Raw genomic sequence first — 26,654 nt, 5'->3', positions numbered from 1 at the left:
TGCCTCACCACCCTCTGCCTCCAAAACTTCCTCCTCACATCCAACCCAAACCTCCCCTGTCTCACTTTCAAGCCATTCCCCTTGTCCTGTCACCACCCACCCTCACACACAGCCGTTCCCCCTCCTGTTTATCCGCTCCCTTCAAGCACTGAAGGCCACCATCAGGTCTCCCTGCAGCCTTCTCTTCTCCAAGCCCAGCTCCCTCAACCTAAGGAGTGCTCAGAGGAAGCCACAGTGAAGGGAGACAGAGTGAAAAGGTATCAAACAAGCTGGCTTTGTGTACACCCTTGTCAGCCAGCATGACTGTGTGACTGACACTTGTGCCTGATCACAACCTTCTCTCCTTTCTTAATATCCACAACATCCTTAACTTTCAGTGCAATCTCTCAGTCTGACTTGTGTGTACGAACACAAACAGAGAGAAATGCAGGAGTGAATTTGGGACCAGCATCTGGAGTTGTCCTGGCAAGGATATCAGGTAAATGACTCAGCATCTAGGAGGGCTCAGGATCTGGGCAGAGGTAGGGCCAGATAGAGACAAAGCTAAAGCTCAAGAAATGCACAGATGTGCAGGTGAATCCACAGAGCAGAGTGTGTGTACATCCCCTATGGACCTTCAACCCTCGCCAGCCAGAGACAGAGAAGTGATTTGGCTGCCTCTGCTCCATCTAGGCAAGTCCCTGCAGGGCTCTTTGGGGGTGCTGTGAAGGCAGTGCCTCAGCTGTGTGCAGCTCCACACTGCTTGGATCTGTGATCCCTGCCCACCTCACAAACTGCTAAGCCTGCAAACAGGAAAGCAGCAGCCACTGTTAGATGATAACAACGGTCCTTTTCAACCCAGGCCATTCTATGATTCTACATCCTTCAGCTTGGGAAGGAGACCCCTGGGAGCACTGAGATGGGTTCCACCAACTAAGCAGAACAGTCACCCTCCAGAATATGGAAGGACAGCAGCCATTTCTACATCCCTTCACCCTCACAAGTCTGAGAAGCGCGTTGTGGCTGTTCTCAAACCAACCAACAGGCTGCCATAAGCAAAGCTCAAGTCAAATGCTACAAGTATGCCAAACACAGACAGTCACACAGTGCAACTCTCAGCAGGAACCCCAAAGTCAAGCAGTCATGTACCAGAAGTAAATGAAGCCCCAGAACAAGCAGTTTGACAGCATTAAGGAAAGAAAAAGTCAATCTTGCATCAGTACCAGCATACAGATGGCAAGTCCTTATGCTGCTCACTGCATACCTGAGTGAAGACAGGACAGCGTAGCAACTGAAATCATTTCAACCCTCTCCCAGGAAACTGAGTTTAACACACTCACCTCTTCTTTCTTCTTTGGGTCTGACATGGGGTTTCTGAAAAGCGGAGAATCTCCAAAGGGTGAATAAGTCAAATTATTGAGGTGCTGCTGCAGGACTGCCTGCTGGGCAGCCGATGCATTAGGATCTGTCAGTGCTGCAAAAAGAACAGTTTTCAGCAGTCAACACTAATAGAATCAAGGCAGGCAGAAAAGACAACCCTCAGCCAGAGGCTCTCCTCATAGCAGTTCCAAATCCTAAATTAACATCCTTTTCTCCCTGCTCTTCAGAATGCTGAAGGAAGAAACCATATCCTATCCCTTCGTTGGAATTTGGAAACACTTTCATTAAAAAGCTGAGTGTGGAGAAGCTACAAGAGAGGACGAGCCTGGCCTTCCAACACCTTCACTTCACACTCTGGGTTTTTGCAGCATTATCTGTTGATGTCTTGGAAAAGAAAAAATCCTGGCTGCAATTCTGACTTTCCTGCTGCACTGATCAAACACAGATCCCAAGTCCCCTCAGCAGAAAAGGCCTCTTCAATCCTACAGCATCTAATTTTAGTTCCCATCAAGATCCTACAGAGATCACATTACAGAACATCTAAGAGCATAAAGCACCTTGTTTTTAATTCCAAGACCTGACATCTTTTGATCCACCTCTGCTTGCTCTCACAGCCATACAACAGCAGCTTCTCTCTGGCCATCTCACCAACCATCCAAGCACAGAGGTGAACCTCAGACATCAGCCAGCTTTTGTGGGCCCCTTCCTGCCACGCAGTGCTGTGTGCCACCCCTCCCTCCTTCCATCCCACTGGAAACCATTTCCTGACCCTGCTACCTGTGAGGGGTAGAGCACCATGGCCATGTGTGCCATCCCCAAAGCACTCAGCTCTGCCCAGCAGGACGCAGTGCAGGACTTGGCAGGCACTGTGACTCACAGAATGATGCACTGTGACAGATTCTACCACCACACTCACCTGCTAAGCACCCTGAGCTCTGCCAGATAGCATTACTTAAGAAATTAATACCACATTTCTTCTTTTAAATGTATGAAATGCATCTACTGCTCTGACCTGAAGTGACTGATGGGAAGCATCTTACGAATTTTGGAAGGAAAGCACTGAAACATCTGTAAGTGTTAAGAATGCTGACATCAAATGACACTTGGAAGAACAGACATGTGATGCTAAGGAGGGAAAAACTGCACAGCCTACGTTGCTACTGAGAGCAGAAGCAGCAGGTGGATCCTCCAGCATTTGTTTGGCTGGAAGGAAGCAGTGACTGAATTCAGGCTGATGCACACTTACCTACAGCAGGCTGAGGGGCTCCAAAGCCCAGAGTAGCAGTGGAGGTATTGAACCCTGGTGCTCCAAAAGCTCCTGTTCCCAGCGTCCCACCGAGTTTAGGCTGGGTGTTCCCAAATAACGAAGTCTGTCCTGCCCCGAGGGCTACGGCACGAGAAAACTCACTGTAACACTTGGAATAACCAGTTTATCCCATAAAGAACTCATTAACAAGCTGCAAGAAACACTCGAGGTGTGCATGAATGCTACAGACAGCCCAGGCTCACACAATCAGACCAACAGAGGCAACCAGCAGCCTGCTGAGCCCTCAGCCACAGCCAGGAGTGTCACTGCCCACAGTTTCTAACAGGTGGATCAGCACAGCATCATCCAGCTCTGCTCAATTCTGATGTAAGGCAGGTTTGTGACTTCAAGCCAAAGCTCCTACAGCCACTGCTGTATCACCAGAGTTACTGAGCGATACAAAGACTTCACCAAAGCTTGAGGACTATGCTAAGCTGAGACAGAACAAGCCAGAAAACTGCTTACCTGTTCCAAACCCTGTCCCAAGCCCGGTTCCCAGAGTCCCCGTTGCAGGCTTATTCCCAAACAAGCTATTTCCAGCATTGTTGGCACCAAAACCTTCAAGGACACAAACAGGAGCTCATTAATCTAAAGCTATTAGCGATGAAATTTAAAACACAAATAAGCATCAGCCACTCAAAGACAGCTCTGCCACAGTTAAGGTCAAATTTTACACACCACTGCCAAAAATGCATGTTAAACAAGCAGCAAGAAGGGACTTCAGTGGTAAAAATAATGTACATGAGTTACAACTATACAACTGACAACATTAGCTCAGAGATTTACTGTCTTGCTTTCTTTTAATTTGTTACAAAATCCAGTATTTTATAAAGCCAAAAAGGACATCATTATTCTGTTGCCTGTTACAGCATCAAGCACGTTTAGTTTCTTGAACTGCCTGCAAGGAACATCCCCACTGCATACTGTCTATACCACACACACCTCTGGTTCCTACTGACAAAGCAAGGAACAGCCCCCAGCCAGGAGAGCGCACAGCTCAAAAGCACACCTCTAAAGCTCACCCAAATCCAGCACCACACAGGTTAGATTGTAAACTGAAGGCTGCAAAACCATTCTGTTCATGGTTAATTACGTAGGCATTAATTAGTGTAAGGACAGAATTAAGCTAGACAACTGCAGTCACAAACTGGCACCAGAAGCACCCCAGACCCAAACTTCTCCTGCCTGCTGCACTGCTGCAAACAATGCAGGGCCATCAACACAAACACTGGCATTGCTCCTGCTCTCTGCTGCAATGCCCAGCTGTCTGGTTCTCAGTACAGCAAGAGATTTGGAAGCAACTTCCCAATAAAACAGGGTAACAAGGTGCCCAAGCTCCATCACCACAATGGGACTGGGCCTGCTGCAGTGCTGCCCTGGCAGCCTAAGAGCTGGACAATTCATTCCCTCTTTCTGGAAGATGGATATGGCAGAATATCAATTTTTAGTCTGTTTTTGTAGACAGAAAAGCTGCCAGATCTTCAACACTGTAAACCCAGCCCTGCTCCCCTCGAGGAATAACAGTTCTGCTGCTCTCAGTGTCAGCAGACAAAGGAAGACTGACATCTACTTGAACAAACACACATTTCATACAATCACAGAACGACCTGGGTTGAAAAGGACCACAATGATCACCCAGTTTCAACCCCCCTGCCATGTGCAGGGTCACCAACCAGCACACCAGGCTGCCCAGAGCCACATCCAGCCTGGATTTCTCCTGGACATTTCTGCTGCCTGATCACACGCTGAACACCAAACACCATCAGAGTCAGAGGCAAACACTCATGCAAGACCCCAGCCTTCAGAACTATAGATTCTCAAAGTGTGAAAGACAGCAGCTATCAGTGACACTGTTTCTTATCTCTCTTATCATAAATCCCCTAGATCTGCCATCGAACCCCAGACAGCACTGCGTCACTCAGCACTCCTCTGCAATCACAGCTGCGTAACAGGCTGCAGACACACAATGCTGCCTAAGTTCTTTGATTTCAATTGCTCTTAATTACAGCTTACACCTTCCTAATTGAAACAGCGGGACTTCAACTTAACTACCTAGGTCATAAGTCAAGGAGCAGCACAGAGGAAAGGAACAAAACAGGATCCAAGGTGCTCCTCTGCAGCAACGCCCCTCAGAAGGACGGCTTACCTGAGGATCCTAACACCCAACCGTTAGCATGCGACACTCAGCAGCCAGGTGTGTGGTATATGCAGTACAGTTTTAAGTGACTGAATCCCACTTTTTTTCATATGTACCAAAATTGGAAGTGTTTGTATTGGTTCCTAAACTCAGGGTTGGTTTGTTACCAAAGAGCCCGCCGCCAGTGGTTGTACCAAATGAGGTACTGGTCGTGGTGGTTCCAAATCCAGCAGGTTTGCTACCAAACAGGGTCTGGAAGGAAGAAAACATCAGTTTGGAAACCTGACAGCAGGATATTAAAAGAAGCATTGATGAGTTTCATTGCAGGCAAGAAAGCAGAAGTGAAGCCCAGCACAAGGCCAACTCCCAGCAGCGCTGTTATGTGCGACCACCTCCTGGAACAGAGTTTTTCACTCCTGTACCCACAGAGCACACATTAAATCCCAAATAAGTGGCTACTGAGAATCATTCTCATTCAGGGACCATCAAAATGCAAAGGCCTGGCGTGCTGCTGGCAGTACAAGGCTCCCTCAGCCATGTCTGGCCTCCCTTCCTGCCCCAGGCACCACCAGCTCTACTGCCCACCCCCACTCAGAAGGAACTGCACTCCTGCCCTTCAGCACCTTCACTTTGACAGCACAGCTCTGACGAGGCCAACACACAGATTCCAGATGCCATTTTGTTTTTATTTGCTTTAATTTGATGTATAAAAATAGGAACGTACCGAACCGCCAACACCAAATCCTGTGTTTGCCTGTCCAAAAAGCCCGGTTCCGGTCCCAAACGCAGTGCCAGCATTGGTAGTGGCAGCTGTTCCAAAAAGGCCTCCGGGCTGCGAGGGCTGCGTGGCCCCAAAGATACCCTACAAAGAAGAATTGCATTAAAATAATGCCACAAAGTCCAGCTGTGATGGTAAAAGCATGAACAGCAGAAGTCTGTTCATAAATACTGCGGTATTTTCCTTTTTGATGGGGAAAAAGGTGAAAAAAACATTTCAGGAGCTTGATTCAATCAGGCAATTAGTTACAGTAAGGAAAACGAAGGACTTTGTGCTCCATACTGTAGTCTCCCCTCCTCCCCCACTGTGAGCAATGAAGATGGGCAATAACCATTGCAGAGGGGTTTCTGAGAGAAGCCACAGCACAGCAAGGAGGAATGCAGCACATCTGTAGCCAGAGCCCCTGGCTATACACTAAATTACAGCTATGCAGTGCCTCTTGATCAGATGACCCCCCCAGTGATGCTCATTAGCCACCAGAAAGCATAGAATTGTTAATAAATTCCTACAGAATGCTAACAATCAGTAACAAGTAAGAGAATTTTATCATCTGCACGAACACGATCGGAAATCCTTGAGCTGCTGAGAGCAGCCATCTTCAAAAGCATGGGAAAAGCTAGCTGGGAAAAGCTGTAGGCTTTTATTGTAAGCTGTATGAGCTTGCACCAAAAATGAAAAACACTGATGGGTGAGAAGCACCTCAACCAGACAGCAGAGCTCAGAGCTTCGCATTTGAGTTCCAAGGAAGCCGTGAAACAATCTGAGGAAGATGAAGATCACTGCATCAACCCCCCCTGCACAGCTGCAACAGGCACACAACAGCAATGAAGGGCTCACACAGCTCATCTTACCATCGTGCTCGTGTTTGGCTGTCCAAGAGTGCTGGTATTCCCAAAGGGAAAGCCTGTGTTCTGCGTCGTCGTGGCCTGACCAAATGGTTTGTTAAACAGACTTGTTGTTTGAGTCTGCTGACCAAAAAGCCCTCCTGTTGTTCCTGTTCCAAAGCCAGTCGTAGCTACAACACAAAGAAGTTGGTTTAAAAAAAAAACAGCCCTCAAGTGTTTATCCCAATCTACGCTCAGTGCATTCAAACAAGAAAAAAAGAACCTCAGCTAAATTGAACAGCAAAACAGACGAGGCCAACACAGCACAGCTGCACTCAGATGGAAGCAGTTGTGCATTTTATTGTGTTCTCCTTGTGTGAATTTCTTTACTCAGAGAGTGGTGAGGTGCTGGAACAGCTGCCCAGAGAGGCTGTGATGCCCCGTCCATCCCTGCAGGTGTTCAAGGCCAGGTTGGATGGGGCCCTGGGCAGCCTGGGCTGCTGTGAGATGGGGAGGTTGGTGGCCCTGCATTGGTGGGGGGTTGGAGCTTCGTGATCCTTGAGCTCCCTTCCAGCCCAAGCCTTTCTGTAATGCTGTTAAAACCTAAATTCAACACAGGAACTGAAGCAGCACACCTCTGTTACCTTACAGCTGGAACAACGTGGCAACCAGTGGAGGAATTTACCCTGCTATCACTCAGAACAACACAGCTTTCAATAGCTTTCAGTTTCACTTTGTGAAGCAGTTTATTTCAGCTCAGGATACAAATCCCCAGCTGCACCCAGGGATTGACTGCCTCAGTAGGCAGGCTGCACATGCAGCTTCCTGCATGGTTATCTCTTTCAAGGACTGCAGCTTAGTGAGCCCTCACACTTAGTGGGCCCTTAGTGAGCCCAAAGATAAAGCCCAGCAGGGCCTGCCAGCAAGGACAGACACATTCTAACCTCAGAAGCAGCAAATCTTTGCTTCTGTTCCCAGTTAACTTTACATTTGGCTTTTATGTTCCATCTAAGAACGCTCAAAAGGTGTGAAACCAGGCTGGCACAATCTGGAAGGGTCTGGAGAACAGATTGTGGCAAGGTCTTATTGGGTCACTATAAACATACAAGGCTGTGGCCAGGGAATTCATGCCTGCTCATTAGCAGAAAGCAAAAAAATCTCATTACAGAACACTGATAATGCAGGCAGTCAAACTCTAAGCTCACACCAGCAATTCCTCATCCTGCTCAGCTGAATAGCTTAATGAAGCATTGGCATAGCTGGTGACAGTGGAGCAGCACGCAGGCAGTACTTACTAGTTCCAAAAGCAGTTTTATTCTGTCCATAGGAGAAGCCTGTATTAGTGGTAGAAGAGCCAAAAAGTCCCGTAGCTGTGCTGGAAGTAGCAGTGGAAGTCCCAAACAAGCCTGTAGTGGCTCCTGCTCCCACAGGATTCGAGGGCCCCTTCCTATTGGCCATGTAGTCTTCTAAACGCAGCTCCTAGTAAAGGAAAACCATTTCTCTTTACACAGAGTAAAGCTAAAGCCAGGCCACCAGTATGCTCACACAGCCCCCAGCCTGCCCAGCACGAAGGCACAACATCAGCTGCTAACAGCTCCTCATTTTAAAACAAGAACTGATCAACAAGACCCGAGCTCAGATGCATCACTGCAGTTACGCCTGGGCTTCAATTCTATTTCTAAGGGCATTTTTAGAGCACTCCTGTTTTCAACTATCAGTTAAGCAAGCTGGAACAGGAGGGCTTCACGGCTGTATCCTTGAGAGCAGTGGTTTACATCAAACAACTGAGTTTTGTCGTGGCTTCTGCCATTATCTCATCAGCACAGCGCTCCCAGCAGGATCTCACCCTCCTGATACACAGCAAGATGGAATTTCAGCTACTCAGAAACTGCAGTGAACACATTAAAAACCAACACCAATACAACGACGTGTTTCGTTTCATGCTACTTCTGTGCATGACGCAGACACTGAAAGCTGCATTTGTTAGCAAGCACATACACTATTTATCACAGTCCAAGAAAGCTCTGCTAAGCCAATACTAATTAATAGCTGTACCAAATCAACATGTTTGAACGTTATCCACTGACCTCGAGAGATTTGCTCTCATACTCCTTCATAGCAGTGATGCATTGGTGCTTAGTATTGATAGTGGTGCTAACTCCAGACTTGACCATGCTATCCGTACCAGTTGGGGGCTGCAAGAGAAGAGGTTAAGCTTCAGATGTAAAATCCAGAGAGGTCTCTATTGATGCAGCTGTTACTGAGCAGATGCTGGTAAGTTCTTTGCTATGAGAGTGGTGAGGTGCTGGAACAGCTGCCCAGAGAGGCTGTGATGCCCCGTCCATCCCTGCAGGTGTTCAAGGCCAGGTTGGATGGGGCCCTGGGCAGCCTGGGCTGCTGTGAGATGGGGAGGTTGGTGGCCCTGCATTGGTGGGGGTTGGAGCTTCGTGATCCTTGAGCTCCCTTCCAACCCAAACCATTCTGTGATGCTGTTAAAACCTAAATTCAACACAGGAACTGAAGCAGCACGCCTCTGTTATCTTACAGCTGGAACAACGTGGCAACCAGTGGAGGAATTTACCCTGCTATCCCTCAGAACACAGCTTTCAATAGCTTTCAGTTCCACTCTGTGAAGCAGTTTATTCCAGCTCAGGATACAAATCCCCAGCTGCACCCAGGGATTTCACCATCCCTGCTGGCTTTCAGCCCTGTTCCCATCTTACTGCCCTAGGAAGAAGCACCCGGTGCCACTCTAACCCTGCCCAAGCTGATCACTGCAGCTGTGCCTCCAAGCAGAGATGCCAGGCACAGCCCTGCTCCGTCACATCAGGTAACGGAATTCCCAGCTCATTCCATCCCTAAACTGAGCAGCTACTGAGCAGAAAGCAGCCTTTTGGGCACCCAGCAGTTACCCCATTTCCAACAGCTCTTCTTCCAGGCCGTCCTCCATTTTCAACTGCCACAGAACCCTCACGGACCCCCCCCCCCCCCCCTTAAAGGGAACTCATCCAAAAAACACACAGGGCATCACTGTTCCAATCTCATTTCCATTCCCAATGCCCAGCCACTGACAGGAGCATTTCTTTTGGCCCACATTCCACAATAAGTTCAGCTGTGATCACCTGGAGCTCCGTGACACCTCCTGCCTGCCCACCCTATGAACAGCTGTACATCTCAACCTACACAGGGCATTACTCTGGGCTGTTCAATTAGAACAAAATGAAAGCCTGGGCTCTTTGCAGATTAATTGCAGTGTTAATTACGCTTTCACTGCAGCAGTCTAACTAAGGGTATTTCCAAGCCATCTCAAAACACTGCATATTTATGCATTAACTGCTTCCTATTTTTAAGCTCATGGATCCAGGCACTGCTTCACACAAAGAACTGCAGGATGGAACATTTCCTACAGCAAAAAGGCCGAATTAAGAGGGAGAAACAGAACTTACATTGAATTTAATGGTTGTGCCAGTCGGAGCAGCAGTAAAACTGGTTGGGCCAAACAGAGAGCCAGATGGATTCCCAAAAGGATTGGAAGTGGTGTTGGTGGTTCCAAAGAGACCCCCGCTGCTGGTACTTGTGCCAAAGTCTGAAAAAACAAACAGGAACAGAAAGATCAGCACTAAAACAACCATTAATTTAAAGCTTAACGCCAAATATCCAACCCGAGTTAGAAAACAGTTTGGAAACAAAATCAACTGCGAGGGAAAAAACAAATAAACAGGGCAGTGTTGGAAACCTGTGGTCTGTTAACATAGCGTAGATCCCCCCCATCTCATCACCCCAGGAAAGAGCAGAGAACCTCAGCACCAAGTTCCATCCTGCTGACAGCAGCACCCATTAATGGAGGTGCACAGAGACAACAGGAAGCTTCAGCTTTCTTCAGAAGTTTCTGCTTCAGGGAATGACAGAAGTGCTGAAGGGGCATTTCAAGTATTTTAGCACCAGAAGCAGAACTAACCATAACTACTCTACAACAGCAGAAGAAGCAGCTAAAATCAAGCAGAGCCAAAGGTTAGGTAAGAATAGAAAACACCAGTTGGTCACTCATGTGTGAATTAGTGTAAAACTCAAGGCTAGAATCACAGCTGTGGGTTTTGCAGCATATCACACTGGCATCTGCCTACCGTGGACCATAACAACGAAACCAAACATTAACACTTCACATTAACACTTGTACCAGGCCCTCACACACACCCAGCTTCCCGTGCTTCAGTCAAGCTGTATCAGCCATACTCAACAGACACAAGAGTTCGACTCACTTCCAAAGCCAGCAGGTTTGTTCTGTGCGAAGGCATTGCTCTGGGATGAGAAGAGGCCCCCACCAGTGCTGGTGGTACCAAACAGGCTGCTGGATGTCCCCGTGGATGTTCCAAAGCCAAAGCCAGTGCTGGTGGAGGAGGTGGCGGGCTGATTAAAGGCGTTGGAACTGAAGAGCCCTCCTGCAGACAGAAACAAAGCTGTGAGTCGTTTGCCATCGTTTCGCTGCTCGGTTTGAGGTTTTGGTGGTAAAAGTCATTGCTTTCAGGACACAATTCTGCCTCCAGCTGTAATGCTGCAGTACCTGGCTTTGCCTGGGTGTTCCCAAAGAGGCCTCCAGTGTTGCTGTTTGCCCCAAAGGCTGACGTGCCAAACGCTCCTCCACCTGTGGTACCAAAGCCAGCATCTGGAAAATCAGCACCACAGGTTAGACAAAATCTTATTCTGAACACACGTACGAGAAACTCAACTGAGATTGCCTTTCCAACTTCCAAGCCAAAGTCTGTGCCTGACCAGCTGTACCTCAGCATCAGAGCAGCACCATTAATGCTTTCACAGCTCTTGCAGAAGGAGCCTACGGTGCTGAGTCAGCTGCTGCTACACCTGGCAAGGATGCTCAGCCCCACACCAGGCTGCAAGGCTTCCACCCCCTGCACCAATGTTAGTTTGGGAGCAATACAAGAGCAGAAGCTGTCTTCTCTTCCCACCAAGCAGTGCAAACGCACTGATGGATGGTCTGCTTTCACGGGCAGCAATCTCACTGTGCTGCTCATCTCCAGAGAGCTCCCACATCATCTGCTTCTTCCTTCCCATATTCCAGCCCCAACCGAATGAACCTTCCTCCCAGCCCAGGCAAAGATGCCTTCCCCAAAGCATCCAACTTCCCACTCCTTTTATAAAAGGAAGCTTCATCAACAGCATGCAGAATTCTGCTGTGTGCTGAAAAAAGACCCCGTGAAGCAGGCTTGGGCTCCTGATTCTCTGCTAACACAGCTCTGCATCCCATCACTGCCAAGCAAGTGAGCTGAACAGCCCACAGCAGCACCCTGCTGCCATCACACACAGAGAACCCCCACCTCTGTGTGATTCTCAAGCAGTTCTACTGTGGAAAATAAACCACACCAAGCAGTGCAAAAATCAAAAGTACAGACTTAGATGTATTACTTACTTTGTCCAAAAGTTGATGTTGTTCCAAAGCCAGTGTTACCTCCAAAAGGAGTTCCGAAGGATTTGTTAAACATTTTCAGTATGTTATCAGTTTCCTTTCCTTAAACCTGGAAAGAAGAATCTGGTTGAGCTTTCAAAGCTTTAAATGACATTTCTCATCTTCCTCACCGCTGATACTCAGCAAACTGAGTACTTCAGCCACGAGATGCACGACAGCACGACCGGAGTCACTGCAAACAGTGAGAGGAGAGCACTGACACTTCAGCAGCACCACAAGCAAGCTCCCTTCCATCCTTTATGATGTTTCCTACAAACCCACGTGCTGAGATAAGGCAGCTCCACTGCCCAGATCTGCCCTCTCAACAAACATCTCTCACAAACGGTGCTCCCCACATCTGATCCACGTGCTCTGCACTTCTCTGCTCAGCCATCTCACACCTGAGAGCCCACCAGAACACAGCCTTAAGAACAGACACAGGGATTTGCACTGAACTACAGCCTAAGATTGTCCACCAGGGCTTTTCTGTTACAACCTATACGTTCCAACTCCTGCTAACACAAAGAAATGCACCGCATGAGAGCTACAGGAACAAACCCTCCTCCAGCTCTGCTTTCATGGCTTGCTGGGCTCACCAAGATGTCCTCAATCCAACATTCTGAGCATTTCCATGCAGCTGCTCACTGGGTGTGTGACGCACCCCAACACCCCACGCTGTTGTACTTAATTGTAGGTGTAACAACACTACCTCCAACCTTGTCTCCAAATACAAGCACAACAGAAATATCCACTTCTTCATCAAGAATCAAATTGGTCACAGAATCACAGTGGTTGGAAGAGACTTCATGAGATCACTGAGTCCAACCACCCCTGCTGGTAAAGGAGGAGATCATAGAATGATAGAATGGCCTGGGTTGCAAAGGAGCACAATGATCATCCAGTTCCAACTCCTTGCTGTGTGAAGGGTCTCCAACCAGCAGCCCAGGCTGCCCAGAGCCACATCCAGCCTGGTCTTGAATGCCTGCAGGGATGGGGCATCCTACAGTAGGTCTCTAGTACGGTAGATAACAGCAGGACAAGGGGAAATGGTTTGGAGTTGAGGGAGGGCAGCTGGAGGTTGGATGTCAGGGGGAAGTTGTTTAGAGAGAGAGTGGTGAGGGGCTGGAACAGCTGCCCAGAGAGGCTGTGATGCCCCGTCCATCCCTGCAGGTGTTCAAGGCCAGGTTGGATGGGGCCCTGGGCAGCCTGGGCTGCTGTGAGATGGGGAGGTTGGTGGCCCTGCATTGGTGGGGGGTTGGAGCTTCGTGATCCTTGAGCTCCCTTCCAACCCAAACCATTCTGTGATGCTGTGAACAAGTCACACAGAAATGAAACCATGACGGGAATCACAGCCTCAGAAACCCGCAGTCCTTTTCTGCGCTGAGACCACCAGTTACTCCGCTACGAAAACGCCATAATCGCTGGCAGCACTGGCCAGGTCCGGCAGCGCAGCCCCACCACGTTCCCCCATTACACAACGATACCAGCTGCTTTCACGCAGCCCCGCTCCCCACACCGCACACCCGCAGTTCACCAAACCGCGGTGCTGAGCCCCAACACGGGGCAGCTCCCTCACGACGCTCCCGCAGCCCTCAGTCACCTCAGCGGCGCCGTTTCATACCGCTATCCCGATCACCGCGACATCCCCCGCTCGGCCCCGCTCCCGGCTGGACCGGCTGCACCGCCCACAGGCCGCGGCGGCCCGGCTCCCTGTTTCCGAGGCTGCTCTGTAGCGAGAAGGCCGTGGCGCGGCCCGGAGACCCCGAGCGCACTGCGGACGCGGAGCTCACCGTCGAAGAGAGAAGAGCAGCGCGGCCCGGCCGGGTCCGGCCCGTCCCGGCCCGAACCAGCCTCGCCACTCCCGCGCCGCCGCCACACACGGAGGAAGCTGCGTCACAACCCGCTCCGCGCGCCTCCCAGCGGCCCACGCGCCGTCCCCACTCCCTTGAGCCCGCAGCCCATTGGCTGCCCCCTCTCGGCGGCAGTGAATGGACCCACCCACTTTCCCTGTTTCCTTTTTTCTATTGGCTAAAGTGGAGATAAGCGCCGAGCACCGATTGGTCTCGCCCGGGAGGGGGCGGGGCTGACGCTGCGGAAGAGTCCAGAACATCCCTCCCGCCTCGCCGCCCAGCATCCGGGCGCGCCGAGGGTGGGGCTTCTTCCGGCCCGCCCAATCAGAGAGCTTCTCGGCCTCCTGCGTGCGCCGCGCAAAGGGCGGGGCGCGTTTAAGCGGTCCGCCGGTCCGGCAGGGGGCGCCCCACGCGGAGCCTTCGGGCCTTTTAGAGCCCAAACCTGGGCCTGATGGGGCCGCGCCGCGAGGGGCGCCCCCGGGTGGTGCCTGCGGCGGTGCTGCGGGACTGAGGCAGAGGGGGCCGGGGGAGGACAAGGGGGGCCGAGGGGCGGGAATGGGGTGGGGCGAAGGGGAGGAGGGATGAGCAGGTACGGACAGCGGGCCCAGCGGAGCAGGAAGGGGCGGGGGCAGACCAGGGCGGGCATGGAGGAGCGAGGAGCGGTGTGAGGTGTGCGGTGCGCGGGGCGGGAGGAGCGGAGCAACGGGGGACAGCGGGCCGAAGGGGTGAGAGCGGGGAACGTAGCGGGTGGGGGGCGGCCCTTGGGGTCCGGGCCGTGAGGGCGGTCCGTGCGGCGATGGGGGCTGCGGGGTCTCGGTTTGTCGTGAGCCCGGGTAGGGGCTCGGGGTCTGAACTGCAGCTCTACGGACAGCACTGTGTGACGGATGGGTCTCAACTTTGCCTCTCCACAGCTCTGTGCTGCTTCTGCCAGCTGCTTCCAGAGCAGGGACGTTAAGATGGTCAGAGGGCTGGAGCAGCTCGCCTGTGAACACAGGCTGAGGGAAGTGGGCTTGTTGAGCTTGGAGAAGGGAAGGCTGTGGGGAGACCTCATGGTGGCCTTCCAGTGCTTGAAGGATGCTTAAGTTCTTTAGAGAGAGAGTGGTGAGGGGCTGGAACAGCTGCCCAGAGAGGCTGTGATGCCCCGTCCATCCCTGGAGGTGTTGGAGGCCAGGTTGGATGGGGCCCTGGGCAGCCTGGGCTGCTGTGAGATGGGGAGGTTGGTGGCCCTGCATTGGTGGGGGGTTGGAGCTTCGTGATCCTTGAAGTCCTTTCCAACCCAAGCCATTCTGTGATTATGTGTGATTCTATGGTGCATATAAACAGGAGGGGGAACGGCTGTGTGTGAGGGTGGGTGGTGACAGGACAAGGGGAATGGCTTGAAAGTGAGGCAGGGGAGGTTTGGGTTGGATGTGAGGAGGAAGTTTTGGAGGCAGAGGGTGGTGAGGCAGTGGCACAGGTTGCCCAAGGAGGCTGTGGATGCCCCATCCCTGCAGGCATTCAAGGCCAGGCTGGATGTGGCTCTGGGCAGCCTGGGCTGCTGCTTGGCGACCTGCACACAGCAGGGCTTGGAGCTGGATGAGCGCTGTGCTCCTTTGCAGCCCAGGCCGTTCTATGATTCAGGCACACTGTCCTTCATTCAAAGCATCAGCAGTGGAGCTGCCTGGGCAGGAGGTCCCACTCTGTCCTCACCTCCATGGCTGCAGCTGTGTCCTTAAAGCTTGCATCCCACAGTAAATGAATCCAGGCAGAGCAGCAAACCCTGAGGTGATCACATAGTTTGACATCACTCTTTGCTGCTCTATGGCAGCAGCACCTGGCACTGAGCAGGACCCTGCCCCACGCCTCTCAGCAGCAGCTCTTTGGGCTGCAGCCTGAGGTCACGCTGCAGGATGTGACCCTGTGTTGCCCTTGGTCTGCTGATAATTGGCTTCAACAGGGATTGTCTGCGAGGAGGATTTGTCGTAGAGCCCGAGGTGAGGGAGGAAGGCGGCACTCAGCATCATGGCCCTTTGTCCCTTGTCCCCAGGTGGAGGGAGGGTGGTGTGGATGGGAGAGATTTGGGCCACGCACAGCGGAGTGATGATTTGTTGCTGAAGTAAAGACATGTGCAGTGCTGGGGACTGCAACTCTGTGCACCACAGCCTGAGGCGTGTAGGACAAACAGCAGTGCCTCAGAGCCTGGAGTGCACCTGGCTGATGCTGGGGCATTGAGCCAAGGGCAAGCTGCCAGGCTCGATAGCTGGCCTGACCTGACCTGTCTGAGTTGTTGAGCAATGTTTTTATCATGCAAGCTGAAGGCTGTGGTCCTGCAGCTTCCTTGAGGTGTGCTGTTGGCTGTGCTGTGCTCGCAGCGCCCCTTCTGGGGCAGCATGGTGCTGTGTCAGCACAGCAGCTCAGAGCTCGGCTGAGGAAGGATCTGGATGGCTCTGCCCGGCTGAAATGCAGTCGCGTGTCTCCCAGCCTCGTGGTGCAGAGCTAGAATCGTGTCCCATGCAGCTGATGCTGCTTTCTGCCTCTAGTGCCTCCATCCAGCACTCAGACTGCTGTGAAACACCGGCTGTGCCCAGGTTTCTCTGTTTGCAGCTTATTATAGCTTGATGCATCCATGCTGAGAGCTGCTGGGGACTGAAGGGCAGAGAATCCCTCCCAACGTGTGCTTTCTGCTTCCAGGTCCGTCAGCATGCTCCAGGTCCCGCTGCCCCTGGATCGTGATGGTATCCTGTTCCGGCTCCGTTTCACCACTCTGGCTGTTTGGACTGTGTTTTGCCCCTTGTTTGGTTTCCTTTTCTGCGTGATTTGGTCTCTGCTCTTCCACTTCAAGGAGACAACAGCCACGCACTGCGGGGTAAGTGACGTTCACCTGCAGGGCGCTGAGCTCCTCCGGGTGCTGGCTGTGCAGGGATCCTCTGTTTCCTACCACAGGTGCTGTGTCACCTTGAAGGATTTGTTTTTGTGTTGCCTCTGAATGGGCAATTGAGTTGTCAATTTTTGAAAAGTGACACTGAGCAGATTGGTGTTGATGGCCATAAAGAATAAAACTGACAAGGCTGAAGCTAAGTATGCTGTCTTGACAAGGAATTCCTCTTACAAGTGGAGTCACTGCTTCTCACGTCTGTTGGAGTTCTTTGGAGCAGCCTGTGCTGCGTGCCTGGGAGCTCTGGCTGCGAGGGACAGCTGGGTTTCTGGAATGCATCAGGTCGAGTTCCTCAGCCATGGCATAAACATCAGTAAGCAGCAGGTGTAGAGCTAGGAGAGGAGGCGACCCTGGGGTTGTGCAGGATCTCTGCTGCTCCTCCTCCCAAACACAGCGGGGTGATGAAGGTGGGGGGTGGTGACGTGGACTCCTGAGGGCAGAGCAGTGGGATCCCAGTGGTGATTGATTGAGAGAAATGACATGTGCAATGTCCCCTCCTTGTGGGACATTGTCCCCTCCTCACAGGACAGGCGTGTTGGGCAGTGCAGCAGGGATGCTCTGAGGTGTCCTGCAGCTCGAGATGCGGGGTGAGGGCTCTTCAGCTTCAGCCTGCAGAGATGCTGGGATGAGAGCAGAGAGGTGGAGGCCTCTGACGTCCTGGCTGGGTGGGAAAGCAGACAGGGACCCACTGCCTCCTGTGCCAGTGTGAGGAGCAGGGGAGATCATGAAGCACTGTGTGTGAAGCAAGTGAAAAGGAGCTGTTTCCTCAGGCAAACAGCAGTCGGTGTGAGGAGCTTCAGTCTGCATGCTGTTACTCCACATGGGTGCCATCAACACTGTCAAGAGCAGACCAAGCTGTATCCAGGACTGCAGAGCCTTTGGAGCAGCTCTAAGAGCCTGTGGGGCACCAGGTCTTGCCTTTAATCAGAGGAAAGATCTCTGAAGGAACCACTCAAATCCACTGGATCAGCACTTGATCGTGATGCTGTTTTTGGCTCTTTAGATCACTGAACTCTTGTCTGCTGAGGACTGAGAGAGTCCATCCCTCAGAGCAGGGGAAGAGCATCATCAATGACAGGATAGTGAAGAGAGCTTTCAAGTGAGGTTGCTGGGCAAGGGAAGCCTCCATCCACGCCTCTTATTGATTCAATGCCAGCATCAGCAGTCGATGCCTGGAGAAAGGAAAGGGATCAGGAGAGCTCCTGGTGGGAGAACAGCATGTAGGAATTGCAGCCCCTTTATCCAAGAAAACAATTTCATTGGGGACTCAACTGAAGTGTTTCTAAAGGATTTCATGCAGTATGAGAAATAAGCAGGGATCTGGGAGTTTTTAAACAAGACTTTACTAAACTAAACTAAAACAAGTTTTAGTTAAACCAGACTTTGATCCTTCTGATTTCCTCCCTGTGCAGCTTGTTTACTGCACCAGGTGATCTTGGAGGTCTTTTGCAGCCAAGCTGTGATTCCATGGCATAGTTGTCCTGCAGGGATCACCTTTTGCATGGCAATCACAACTGGCTGCACATACTTGGAGGTCAGCTCCAAGGTTTTCCTGCTGTTGTGTTTCTGAACATCACCTTTGCCTGCTGTTGCTGTCAGCTTTCTGTTGTTTCAGTGTCGTTTCGCTTCCCTGCTCTCTTCTCTCTCTGAACCTGGGGATAGAATCATCAAATCATTAGGGTTGGAAAAGACCTCTGAGATCACCGTGTCCAACCCCAACCCATCCCCACTGTGCTCAGTAAAACATGTCCCTAAGTGCCACATGTACACGTTTTTTGCACACCTCTGGGGACGGTTTCCTCACCGCTTCCCTGGGCAGCCTGTCCCTGTGCTTGAGAAGAGACACGCAGGGAAGGGAAGGAGTGAGGGTTGTGGATGTCAAGCAGAGAAACCTGAGCAGGGTTCCCAGCTCACTGAGCTTTATCAATAGGCTGTGGAGGTGCTGGGGGCTGGATAGCCCTGCAGGATGCATCAGGACTGCTGCTGTGTTACAGAATCACAGGCAGTTCTGTACAGTCTTTGAACAAGAGGGTGCCCAGATGGGTTTGGATGTCTCCAGGAAGATCCTCACCTCTCAGGGCAGCAGTACTGGAGCTCTGCCCCCCTCACAGCACAGATGGAACTCCCTGGGCTGCAGGCTATGCAGGTGCCCCTTGTCCTGGCATTGGGCACCACAGAACAGAGCCCAGCCTCATCCCCTGCCCTTCAGACACTGATAAGCTTCACTTATCACCCCCTACATTTCAGACACTGCTCAGATCCAGCCTTCTCTCCTGCAGGTGCACAGCCCTGGCACTCTCAGCCTGTCCCCAGCACGAGGTCCTCCAGGCCCCCACCAGCTCTGCACCCTCCTTAGGGCTCTCCCACCAGTTCCCAGTCCATCTGGAGCTGGGGAGCCCAGCACTGGGTGCAGTGCTGCAGCTGTGCCCTCCCCAGGGCAGAGCAGAGGGGAGGATCTCCTCACTCACCCTGCTGGCCACACTCTGCAGCATATCCCAGATCCCATTGGCCTTCTTGGCTGCAGGGCACTCAGCTCAACCCACTGCTCAACCAGGACCTCCAGGCCCTTCTCTGCAGAGTTCCTTTCCTGCACATCAGCCCCACCATGTCCGTTTCCTGTCTTTTGCCATAACAAGCCATGTTCCCATCTTCCAGGTCCCAAACTACCTGCCTTCCATCAGTGCTGCCATCGGAGGAGAGACCCCGCAGCGCTACGTCTGGCGCCTCTGCATTGGTCTGCACTCAGCTCCACGTTTCCTGGTGGCTGTTGCCTACTGGAACCACTACCAGAGCTGCCACTGCTCCCACCCTCGCTACAGGCGCCTGTGCCACCTCAACCTGCTGCTCAACCTGCTCGAGAACTTTGCCCTCCTCGTGCTGACCTATGTGTCCTCCTCAGAGAACTATGGTACGTGGCTCCCTGCAACTCTGCACCAACCCCTGCATGCTCAGCTTGTTTGTGGAAGCTGAGCTCTGTAAAAGTTAGGATTTATATTATAGAATGACAGAATGGCCTGGGTTGCACAGGAGCACAGCGCTCATCCAGCTCCAAGCCCTGCTGTGTGCAGGTCACCAACCAGCAGCCCAGGCTGCCCAGAGCCACATCCAGCCTGGCCTTGAATGCCTGCAGGGCTGGGGATATGTGCAGGTTACATCTGTAATGTGCTTGTAGCTCAGCTCTGGCTGAAACTCACAGAATCATGGAGTGGTTTGGGCTGAAAGGGACCTCAAAGATCATCCAGTTTCCACCCCCAGCTGTGGACAGGATTTACAGCCACTAAGTCGAGCAGCAGCTCAGGCTGTTTAGGGCCCCATCCAGTCCTGATCTCCAGGGATGGGGCACCCACAGCCCTGGGCTCAGTGTCAGAGCCTCGCTGCTCTCTAGGTAAAGAATTTCCTCCTCCATCTGGCCTAGATCTCCCATTCTGAAGCCGTTCCCATTGACCGCAGCCCTTCAGCTCCGACCTTCCGGCCAACTCCTTATCCCCCAAACAGCCACCCTCTGATCCATGCCTCCAATTTAGAGATAGGGATGTGGTGTGGGACCATGTCGAAGGCCTTGCATGCATCCAGCTGGATGGCATCCTTTGCCCTTCCCTTTACCCACCTTGTGCCATTGCAGAAGGCCTCCAGATGGATTGGGCACGGCCTGCCCTTGGTGAAGCCGTGCTGGCTTTCCAATCACAATCACATCTCTGCAGTTTGGGAAGCTTTCAGGAACTGGATTTGGGCTTTTCTTCTCTCCCTAACTTGAATATTCTTGACTTTATTAGTATTGTGAGGTCTGCAGGAGGTGGCTGCACTGCCACCTTTCTGTATTTAAGCACAACGAGGGGAGTAGTGAAACTCCTGTTTGGGGTTGTGAATCTATTCTGCACACTGCAGGCGCTGCTCCCTGCTGCTTCCATCTGCTTCTAAGTGCTGTCCTTACAGTCTCATTTTTGCCTCATCTGATGGCCTTTGTGGCACTTCTTGGCTGGCTTTAATGAGCTCAGTAGCAGCCCAATGGAGTATACTTCTAAATTCCTTGGTGTGGTTGCCAGTGAGGTACCTGCCATGGGTTCCTTGCTCATATTCATGCCTTTTCTACGCATTGTATGTTGAGTTGTGCATCACTGCATCTGGAAAGCAGTCAGCTGTAAAGATGCATCTTTCCCAGGACACCCCTATCCAGGGACCTGGGATAAGAGCTGGAGCCTGGCTTAGAGCACATCAGGAGCATGAGAGGGCTGGAACACCTGGAAGATGCTCAGCTAATTAGGCCCACACTGATTGCTGTTGGCCAGGTGCTGCTTTCTGGCTGAGCCATTAGCTGCACTGTGCCAGCAGTGGATGCCCCTCTCCAAGGGTTTTGTCCTATCAAACTATTTTGGTAGTGAGGCTGGAAGGCAGCTGAGCAGCTTGTTGTCACATCCCACGTTGGGTGTGAGGCAGCTCAGAGCACAGGTGGGCTTTGGGCTGGAGGTGATGGCAGTGCTGGAGCACCGTTCTGCCATCTGCTTATCTTTGGGACTGGCTGAAGGTTCCTCAGCCCTGCCTGGAAGGTGAAGCTGAGTTCTTGTAAGCAGCTGGAGGTTGTAGAGCTCACTTCAGCAGCATCACAGAGGTGATACCACGTGAGTGCCTTCAGAAAACCCATCCGTTGAGTTCATCCTGCCTTGGACTGGAGCAGACATGAGAAATTTAGCTACACATAGTGCAACTCTCCAATTCAGTGACATGTCCTGCTTTATAACAACAATAAAAAAAAACCTACATGTGCACATGTGCTCTGTGAGCCAGAATTGTGTGATCGTGAAGGTTATCGTGTCCGTTTGTGGAACGTGGCCTCACGTTATGCAGTGTGAGAGCTGGGGAGACAAAGCAGGTATCACGGTGTTGCTCATCGCCTGCCATGGGCAGCAGCAGCCAGTGCTGCACAATCCCTGTTCCTGAGCTGGCTGCTGCCATCTGAAATGTCCCGGGTTCAACTCTGGCACAGGAAGCTTCTCTGTGTGATAGCATTGTGGGGGAGAAGGGGATGCACAAACCTTGTTTTCTTTTCTGGTCGCCTGGAAATGGAAAGCTGAAGAGCAGCTTCCTGCACTGAATGGCACAAAGTGGTAAACTGCAGGAGGACACAACTAAGCTGTGACTTCTCCTTCACTTTAACTTGCACTGTTAACGTTGCAACACTGAAGAAAATGGGAACGGGTTCTGTGTTCCTCCCTAAACTTAAATTGGAGTCTTGACACGAGCAAGGCGGTGCTCCGCTTCGTGTGCAGGTGATTGTTGGAGATATTAAGATCGTTTTCTTAGCGAGCTGTTGGAATCTGTTGTTGTCTGATGCCACCCCTGTGCCTGTATCCGCAGAGCCCCGAGGTGGAGCAGGTGGGCAGAGTGCTGGAGCTGGACAGTGACATGGCAGACGTCACCCAGGAGCCTCCCCAGGAGCCTGCAGTGCAGGACAGCATGGCAGAGGAGCTGGAGGCAGTGCCTGCTTCTGCTCACATCGCGTCGACGCTGGGCATCAACCCCCATGTCTTGCAGGTAAGGCCTCGTGCTTTTCTCTCTGAGAGGTGCTTTGGCACCTGTTGGTGATGCTCGGTGTGCCTGCCCTGTCTGTGAGCCTCTGTGTTTGTGGGGAATCTTCAGAGGTCCAGAAAGCTTAAAGCAGAAACACCAAAGCACCTTTAAAACGATTTCAAAGCTCTGAATTGGTGAGCTCATACCTAACCTGGGCTGCTTCTGACCCAGTTAGGGCCGGCCGTGTTAATGGGATAGCTGAGTTTGACCTTGTGGCCTGTTGTTTTGGCTGATAGTTTGGTTTTTTAGGTGGGATTTTGTGTTGTTTTGGGCTTGTTTGGTTTTTTGTGTGGAAAAAATAACAGCTTGAATGCTCGTGGCCTTCTACCTGTATTTCCTACCTAGGAAAATGCAGTCGTGTTGCTTAAGCTGAAATGTTCATAGAATGGCTTGGGTTGGAAGGGACCCAAGGATCATGGAGCTCCAACCTCCCTGCTTGCATGCAGGACCAACCTCCCCATCTCACAGCAGCCCAGGCTGCCCAGGGCCCCATCCAGCCTGGCCTTGAACACCTCCAGGGATGGACGGAGCATCACAGCCTCTCTGGGCAAACAGTGGTAGCCAGAGCTAAGATCTGAAACCCATGGTTATTGTAGGACCTCGTGCCCATCCTCCCAAGCACTGTGGCATTATAACTAACAGTTTATACAAGTTGATCAATAACTGTGAAGTTTGCTTTCGTTCCTCCTGGACTGTGGCATGCAGTGTGGTATGAGAGCGTTTAGTTGTACACAGTATGTGGAATTGATCTTTATTGGGAGGGGAGCAGATGAGATCAGCTGGCTGCTGCCAACAGAATGATTGCTGACATGCAGATTTGACTTCTGCCCTCTTAGATTATGAAAGCTTCCTTGCTTGCTGATGAAGACGACCTGGATTTAATCCTGGACCATCACTCTGGGAAGCAACCTACAAAAATGGATACTTCTCAGGAGATCTGTTCTCCAAGGCTCCCTATCTCAAAATCCCAAGGGCAGAAGAGATGCTCAGGTACTGTGACAAACCACACTGCATGAAGAAAGAGTTCAGTTCTAACATCAGTGTGCAAAACCCCGTTACTGTCCGAGTGCGTGGCACAGCAGCTGTGTGCTGTGGCTTTGGCCTGCCCTCCAGCTCCACAGCCAGCTCCCAAGGCTGCAGCTCCTGCCTTCCTTCCTGGCCTCACTGCACACTGCTGCATTCCATGCTTCTGTTTTCTCTGCCTCACGTTCCCATAGGGGTGCTGCAGGCTCCCCTGCTGCTCCGTGGTGCTGTGTGTCCCACAGGGTGGTGATTCCAGTAGGAGTAGTGCATATCCTAAGCGTGGAGTTGCGTCCTGAATGAAATCTCAGACCTGAAATTGAGGACAGCTTCAATCCTGTTAATCAGTGTCTGCTTCCTCTGAAGTGTTCCTGTCCTCATGGTTTAACTATATGAGTTAAAGTTGTCATTACTTTCAAAATCTCCATTTTTGGGGTGAGGCTACATGTCATACCACCTTCTTTAGTTTGGACCAAATCATTCTGTGTGTGGTGGATTTCATGACTCTCAAAACTGCAAGCAATTGCTTTTAGCTGTGCGTTACCACAGCAGATCGAGGTGAGCATTTTCACTGGCTGGTTATGAAGGACTGAAATACCTCTGAAATCATAGAACCATAGAATTGCTCAGGTTGGAAAAGACCTTAAAGGTCATCAAATCCAACCACAACCCAACCATCCTAACCTAACCAACAACCCTCAGCTAAATCAGGGCCCTGAGCACCACATCCAAAGGGTTTGTAAACGCATCCAGGGATGGGGACTCAACCACCTCCCTGTGCAGCCCATTGCAGTGCTTTACAGCCCTTTCTGTAAAGAAGTTTTTCCTGATATACAACCTAACCCTCCCCTGGCACAACTTGAGGCCATTTCCCCTCATCCTGTCACCAGTGAGAAGAGACCAGCCCTGCTCTGCTGCAATCCCCTTTCAGCTGTTGGAAGAGAGCAGTAAGCTCTCCCCTCAGCCTCCTCTTCCCCACACCAAACAGCCCCAGTTCCTTCAGTCTCTCCCCATAGGCCACATTCTCCAAGCCTTCCCCAGCCTTGTTGCCCTTCTTTGGACCTGCTGCAGCACCTCCATGTCCTTTCTGTACTGAGGTGCCCAAAACTGAACGCAGAACTCGAGGTGAGGCCTCACCAATTCTGAGTAGTGAGCAGGATTGCTTCCCTAGTCCTGCTCACACGCTATTCCTGATACAAGCCAGGAGGCCATAAGTAACAGAATATCAGAACCTCCTGATGAAAGGCAAATGCACGTGTGGTTAACTGTTCTTCCCCTTCTTCCCTCCAGTCGCTGGGCTGCTGCAATCAAAGTTTGCTGATACCATTTGCCAACCACCCAGCACTGCTCTTTATGACCTCCAGGAGCCGAGGGTGTCTCGCAGCTCCCCTTCCCCTGCCTGCTGGTCAGCATCCTCTCCATTAGCATCAGCCTTCGCCGTCCCTCCGTCGGTCCCCGAGGTGCAGATGAGGACAGTGGGTGTCCGCAGGCAGCAGGGCTTGGTCCCTCTGGAGAGCTCCATCACCTATGGGAAGGGGAAGCTGCTGATGGACACGGCGCTGTTCATGGGACGCGCCTTCCGTGTGGGCTGGGGGCCCAACTGGACTCTGGTCAACTGTGGGGATCAGCTGAGTGGGTCGAGGGGGACGGAGGACCTCCCATGTGAGGCTGTGGAGTATGGATTCCTGCCCGCTCCTGTTGCTCCAAAGATGTGAGTACTGTTTGCCTTCAGGGTGGTTCTGCTGTGCCCTTCGCGTTTGAACGAGTCCCAGATGGAAGTCAGTGTCGTTTTGGAGTTTGGCTTAGGGTTCTTTCTGAGGTGTGAGATAGAAGGTTGTCCAGCCATCATAGCATCATAGGGTGCTTTGGGTTGGAAGGGAGCTCAAGGATCACGAAGCTCCAACCCCCCACCAATGCAGGGCCACCAACCTCCCCATCTCACAGCAGCCCAGGCTGCCCAGGGCCCCATCCAAGCTGGCCTTGAACACCTCCAGGGATGGACGGGGCATCACAGCCTCTCTGGGCAGCTGTTCCAGCACCTCACCACTCTCTCTCTAAACAACTTCCCCCTGACATCCAGCCTCCAGCTGCCCTCCTTCAACTCCAAACCATTTCCCCTTGTTATGGAGACAGTGGAGAGCCTTCAGTTTGCTACCTGACAAAAATCTCTATGTCAGAGAAATGGAGCATCACAGTAAGAGTAGCTTTTTTTTAACACTTTTTTAGCACTGTCACCCAATGAAAGTTTGAAGTGGGAAAGTCCAGAGCTGTGGTTCAGGATGCTTAGAATGTGCTGCCCTTTATCCCTGGGAACGTCTTAACTTCTGAATTCTCACATGCCTCAGTTCTGTTGTACGTAAAGCAGGATCAGAAGTTTCTGGGCTGTGCAAATCCATACCCAAACTTCACTGGTATTCAGCCCGCTGTTGTGCCATTCAGGACTTCCAAAATGCTTCTTGAGTTGATCTGCAGCACGTTTAACTTGTTAGCAGAATGAATCACAGAATCACCAAGGCTGGAAAAGACCTTCAAGATCATCCAGTCCAACCATCCACCCATCACCAAGGGTTCTCACTAAACCACGTCCCTCAACACAAAATCCAGACGTTCCTTGGACCCCTCCAGGCTCGGTGACTCCACCAGCTCCCTGGGCAGCCCATTGCAGTGCTCTTGTCAAATGTGCTGGGCTGTGGTAAGGTGTGCTGTTGCCTTTCGTGTGCTGGAGGCACAGTGAGATCGATTGGCCCACGTGTAATTCTGAATCCCAGACTATCCAGATTCTGCATACCCAGTCACTGACCTCCACTCATGCGTCTGCTGCTGTGTTACAGCCAGGACAAGCTGTGTGGTGCAGCTGCTCCATGGTAGGAGTTTATTCCCATGGAAGAGAACTCAGTGTTGTTTACCTGTTTGTTTTCTTTTTCCTTTTACCGCAGACTCCCAGAGTCCCCTTTCAAGGTTCACGTGGAGAAACTGAACTTGGAACAAAGGAAGATGAACAGAGACAAGCAGTTGTATCTCATCCCTCTGGAGATAAAGCTGAAGCACAGCACTGTCCATATGGACGAACAGTGTCCTCTCCTGGCTCCCAACCCTGGAGTTTCTGCTATTCATGACTATGCTGACTGGGTCCGAACAGCATCTGAGGATCCTGCTGTGATGGAGAGTGAGTAGAGAGTGCTTGTATTTACAGAGGATCTGGAGAACTATCCAGCCCAGGTTATTTGAGTGTGAATAAAGCAAAGTGGCTGCACCTCTTCACGTTATTGCTTGAAAGCACAAAGGTGGTTGGTAGCATTTGGTGGCTGACTGAGGTGCAGCAGTAGGATATCCTAGGAGTGGGCCTTGAGAGCAGCTCAGCAGAGAAGGACCTGGGGGTCCTGATGGACGAGAGGCTGAACATGAGCCAGCAGTGCGCTCTGGCAGCTCGAAAGGCAAAT

General features: G+C 51.7%; 3 protein-coding genes across 7 annotated transcripts in view; 2 read left to right on the top strand and 1 right to left on the bottom strand.

Annotated features, from left to right (window-relative positions):
* Positions 1-1,217: 1,217 nt before the first annotated feature.
* On the bottom strand, positions 1,218-13,741 carry NUP98 (nucleoporin 98 and 96 precursor). 3 transcript variants are annotated; one of them, XM_042837197.1, is made up of 13 exons: positions 13,656-13,741; positions 11,830-11,935; positions 10,966-11,067; positions 10,664-10,843; positions 9,851-9,990; positions 8,492-8,599; positions 7,700-7,883; positions 6,432-6,595; positions 5,527-5,664; positions 4,919-5,054; positions 3,131-3,223; positions 2,606-2,746; positions 1,218-1,453 (listed from the first exon to the last, which is right to left on the bottom strand). In XM_042837197.1, the coding sequence occupies exons 2-13, from the start codon at positions 11,900-11,902 to the stop codon at positions 1,233-1,235; spliced, it is 1,680 nt and encodes a 559-aa protein (XP_042693131.1). In that variant the 5' UTR covers positions 11,903-11,935; positions 13,656-13,741; the 3' UTR covers positions 1,218-1,232. The 3 variants fall into 3 exon arrangements, with proteins under 3 accessions (XP_042693131.1, XP_042693133.1, XP_042693132.1); XM_042837199.1 differs by having other exon boundaries at positions 4,970-5,054; XM_042837198.1 differs by lacking the exon at positions 13,656-13,741 and adding an exon at positions 13,487-13,505.
* A 619-nt stretch (positions 13,742-14,360) lies between these two features.
* PGAP2 (post-GPI attachment to proteins 2) lies at positions 14,361-19,634 on the top strand. 3 transcript variants are annotated; one of them, XM_042837195.1, is made up of 3 exons: positions 14,361-14,384; positions 16,386-16,560; positions 19,285-19,634. In XM_042837195.1, the coding sequence occupies exons 2-3, from the start codon at positions 16,396-16,398 to the stop codon at positions 19,597-19,599; spliced, it is 480 nt and encodes a 159-aa protein (XP_042693129.1). In that variant the 5' UTR covers positions 14,361-14,384; positions 16,386-16,395; the 3' UTR covers positions 19,600-19,634. The 3 variants fall into 3 exon arrangements, with proteins under 3 accessions (XP_042693129.1, XP_042693127.1, XP_042693128.1); XM_042837193.1 differs by having other exon boundaries at positions 14,363-14,440; XM_042837194.1 differs by lacking the exon at positions 14,361-14,384 and adding an exon at positions 15,263-15,688.
* A 97-nt stretch (positions 19,635-19,731) lies between these two features.
* Positions 19,732-26,654, top strand: part of LOC122170400 (nuclear pore complex protein Nup98-Nup96-like) — a gene marked incomplete at its 3' end in the record, with an annotated part of 9,174 nt that continues 2,251 nt past the window's right edge. Inside the window, exons 1-5 of the mRNA XM_042837196.1 lie at positions 19,732-21,893; positions 21,982-22,158; positions 23,031-23,184; positions 24,505-24,925; positions 26,151-26,380. Coding sequence (XP_042693130.1) covers positions 22,030-22,158; positions 23,031-23,184; positions 24,505-24,925; positions 26,151-26,380 — 934 coding nt within the window. The remainder of the gene's footprint in view (positions 21,894-21,981; positions 22,159-23,030; positions 23,185-24,504; positions 24,926-26,150; positions 26,381-26,654) is intronic.

This window comes from Centrocercus urophasianus, unplaced genomic scaffold, assembly GCF_019232065.1.
Source record: "Centrocercus urophasianus isolate 14NV4802_14NV808 unplaced genomic scaffold, USGS_Curo_1.0 seq_694, whole genome shotgun sequence".
Taxonomy (NCBI): domain Eukaryota; kingdom Metazoa; phylum Chordata; class Aves; order Galliformes; family Phasianidae; genus Centrocercus; species Centrocercus urophasianus.
This window is presented reverse-complemented; position numbering and strand designations above follow the sequence as displayed.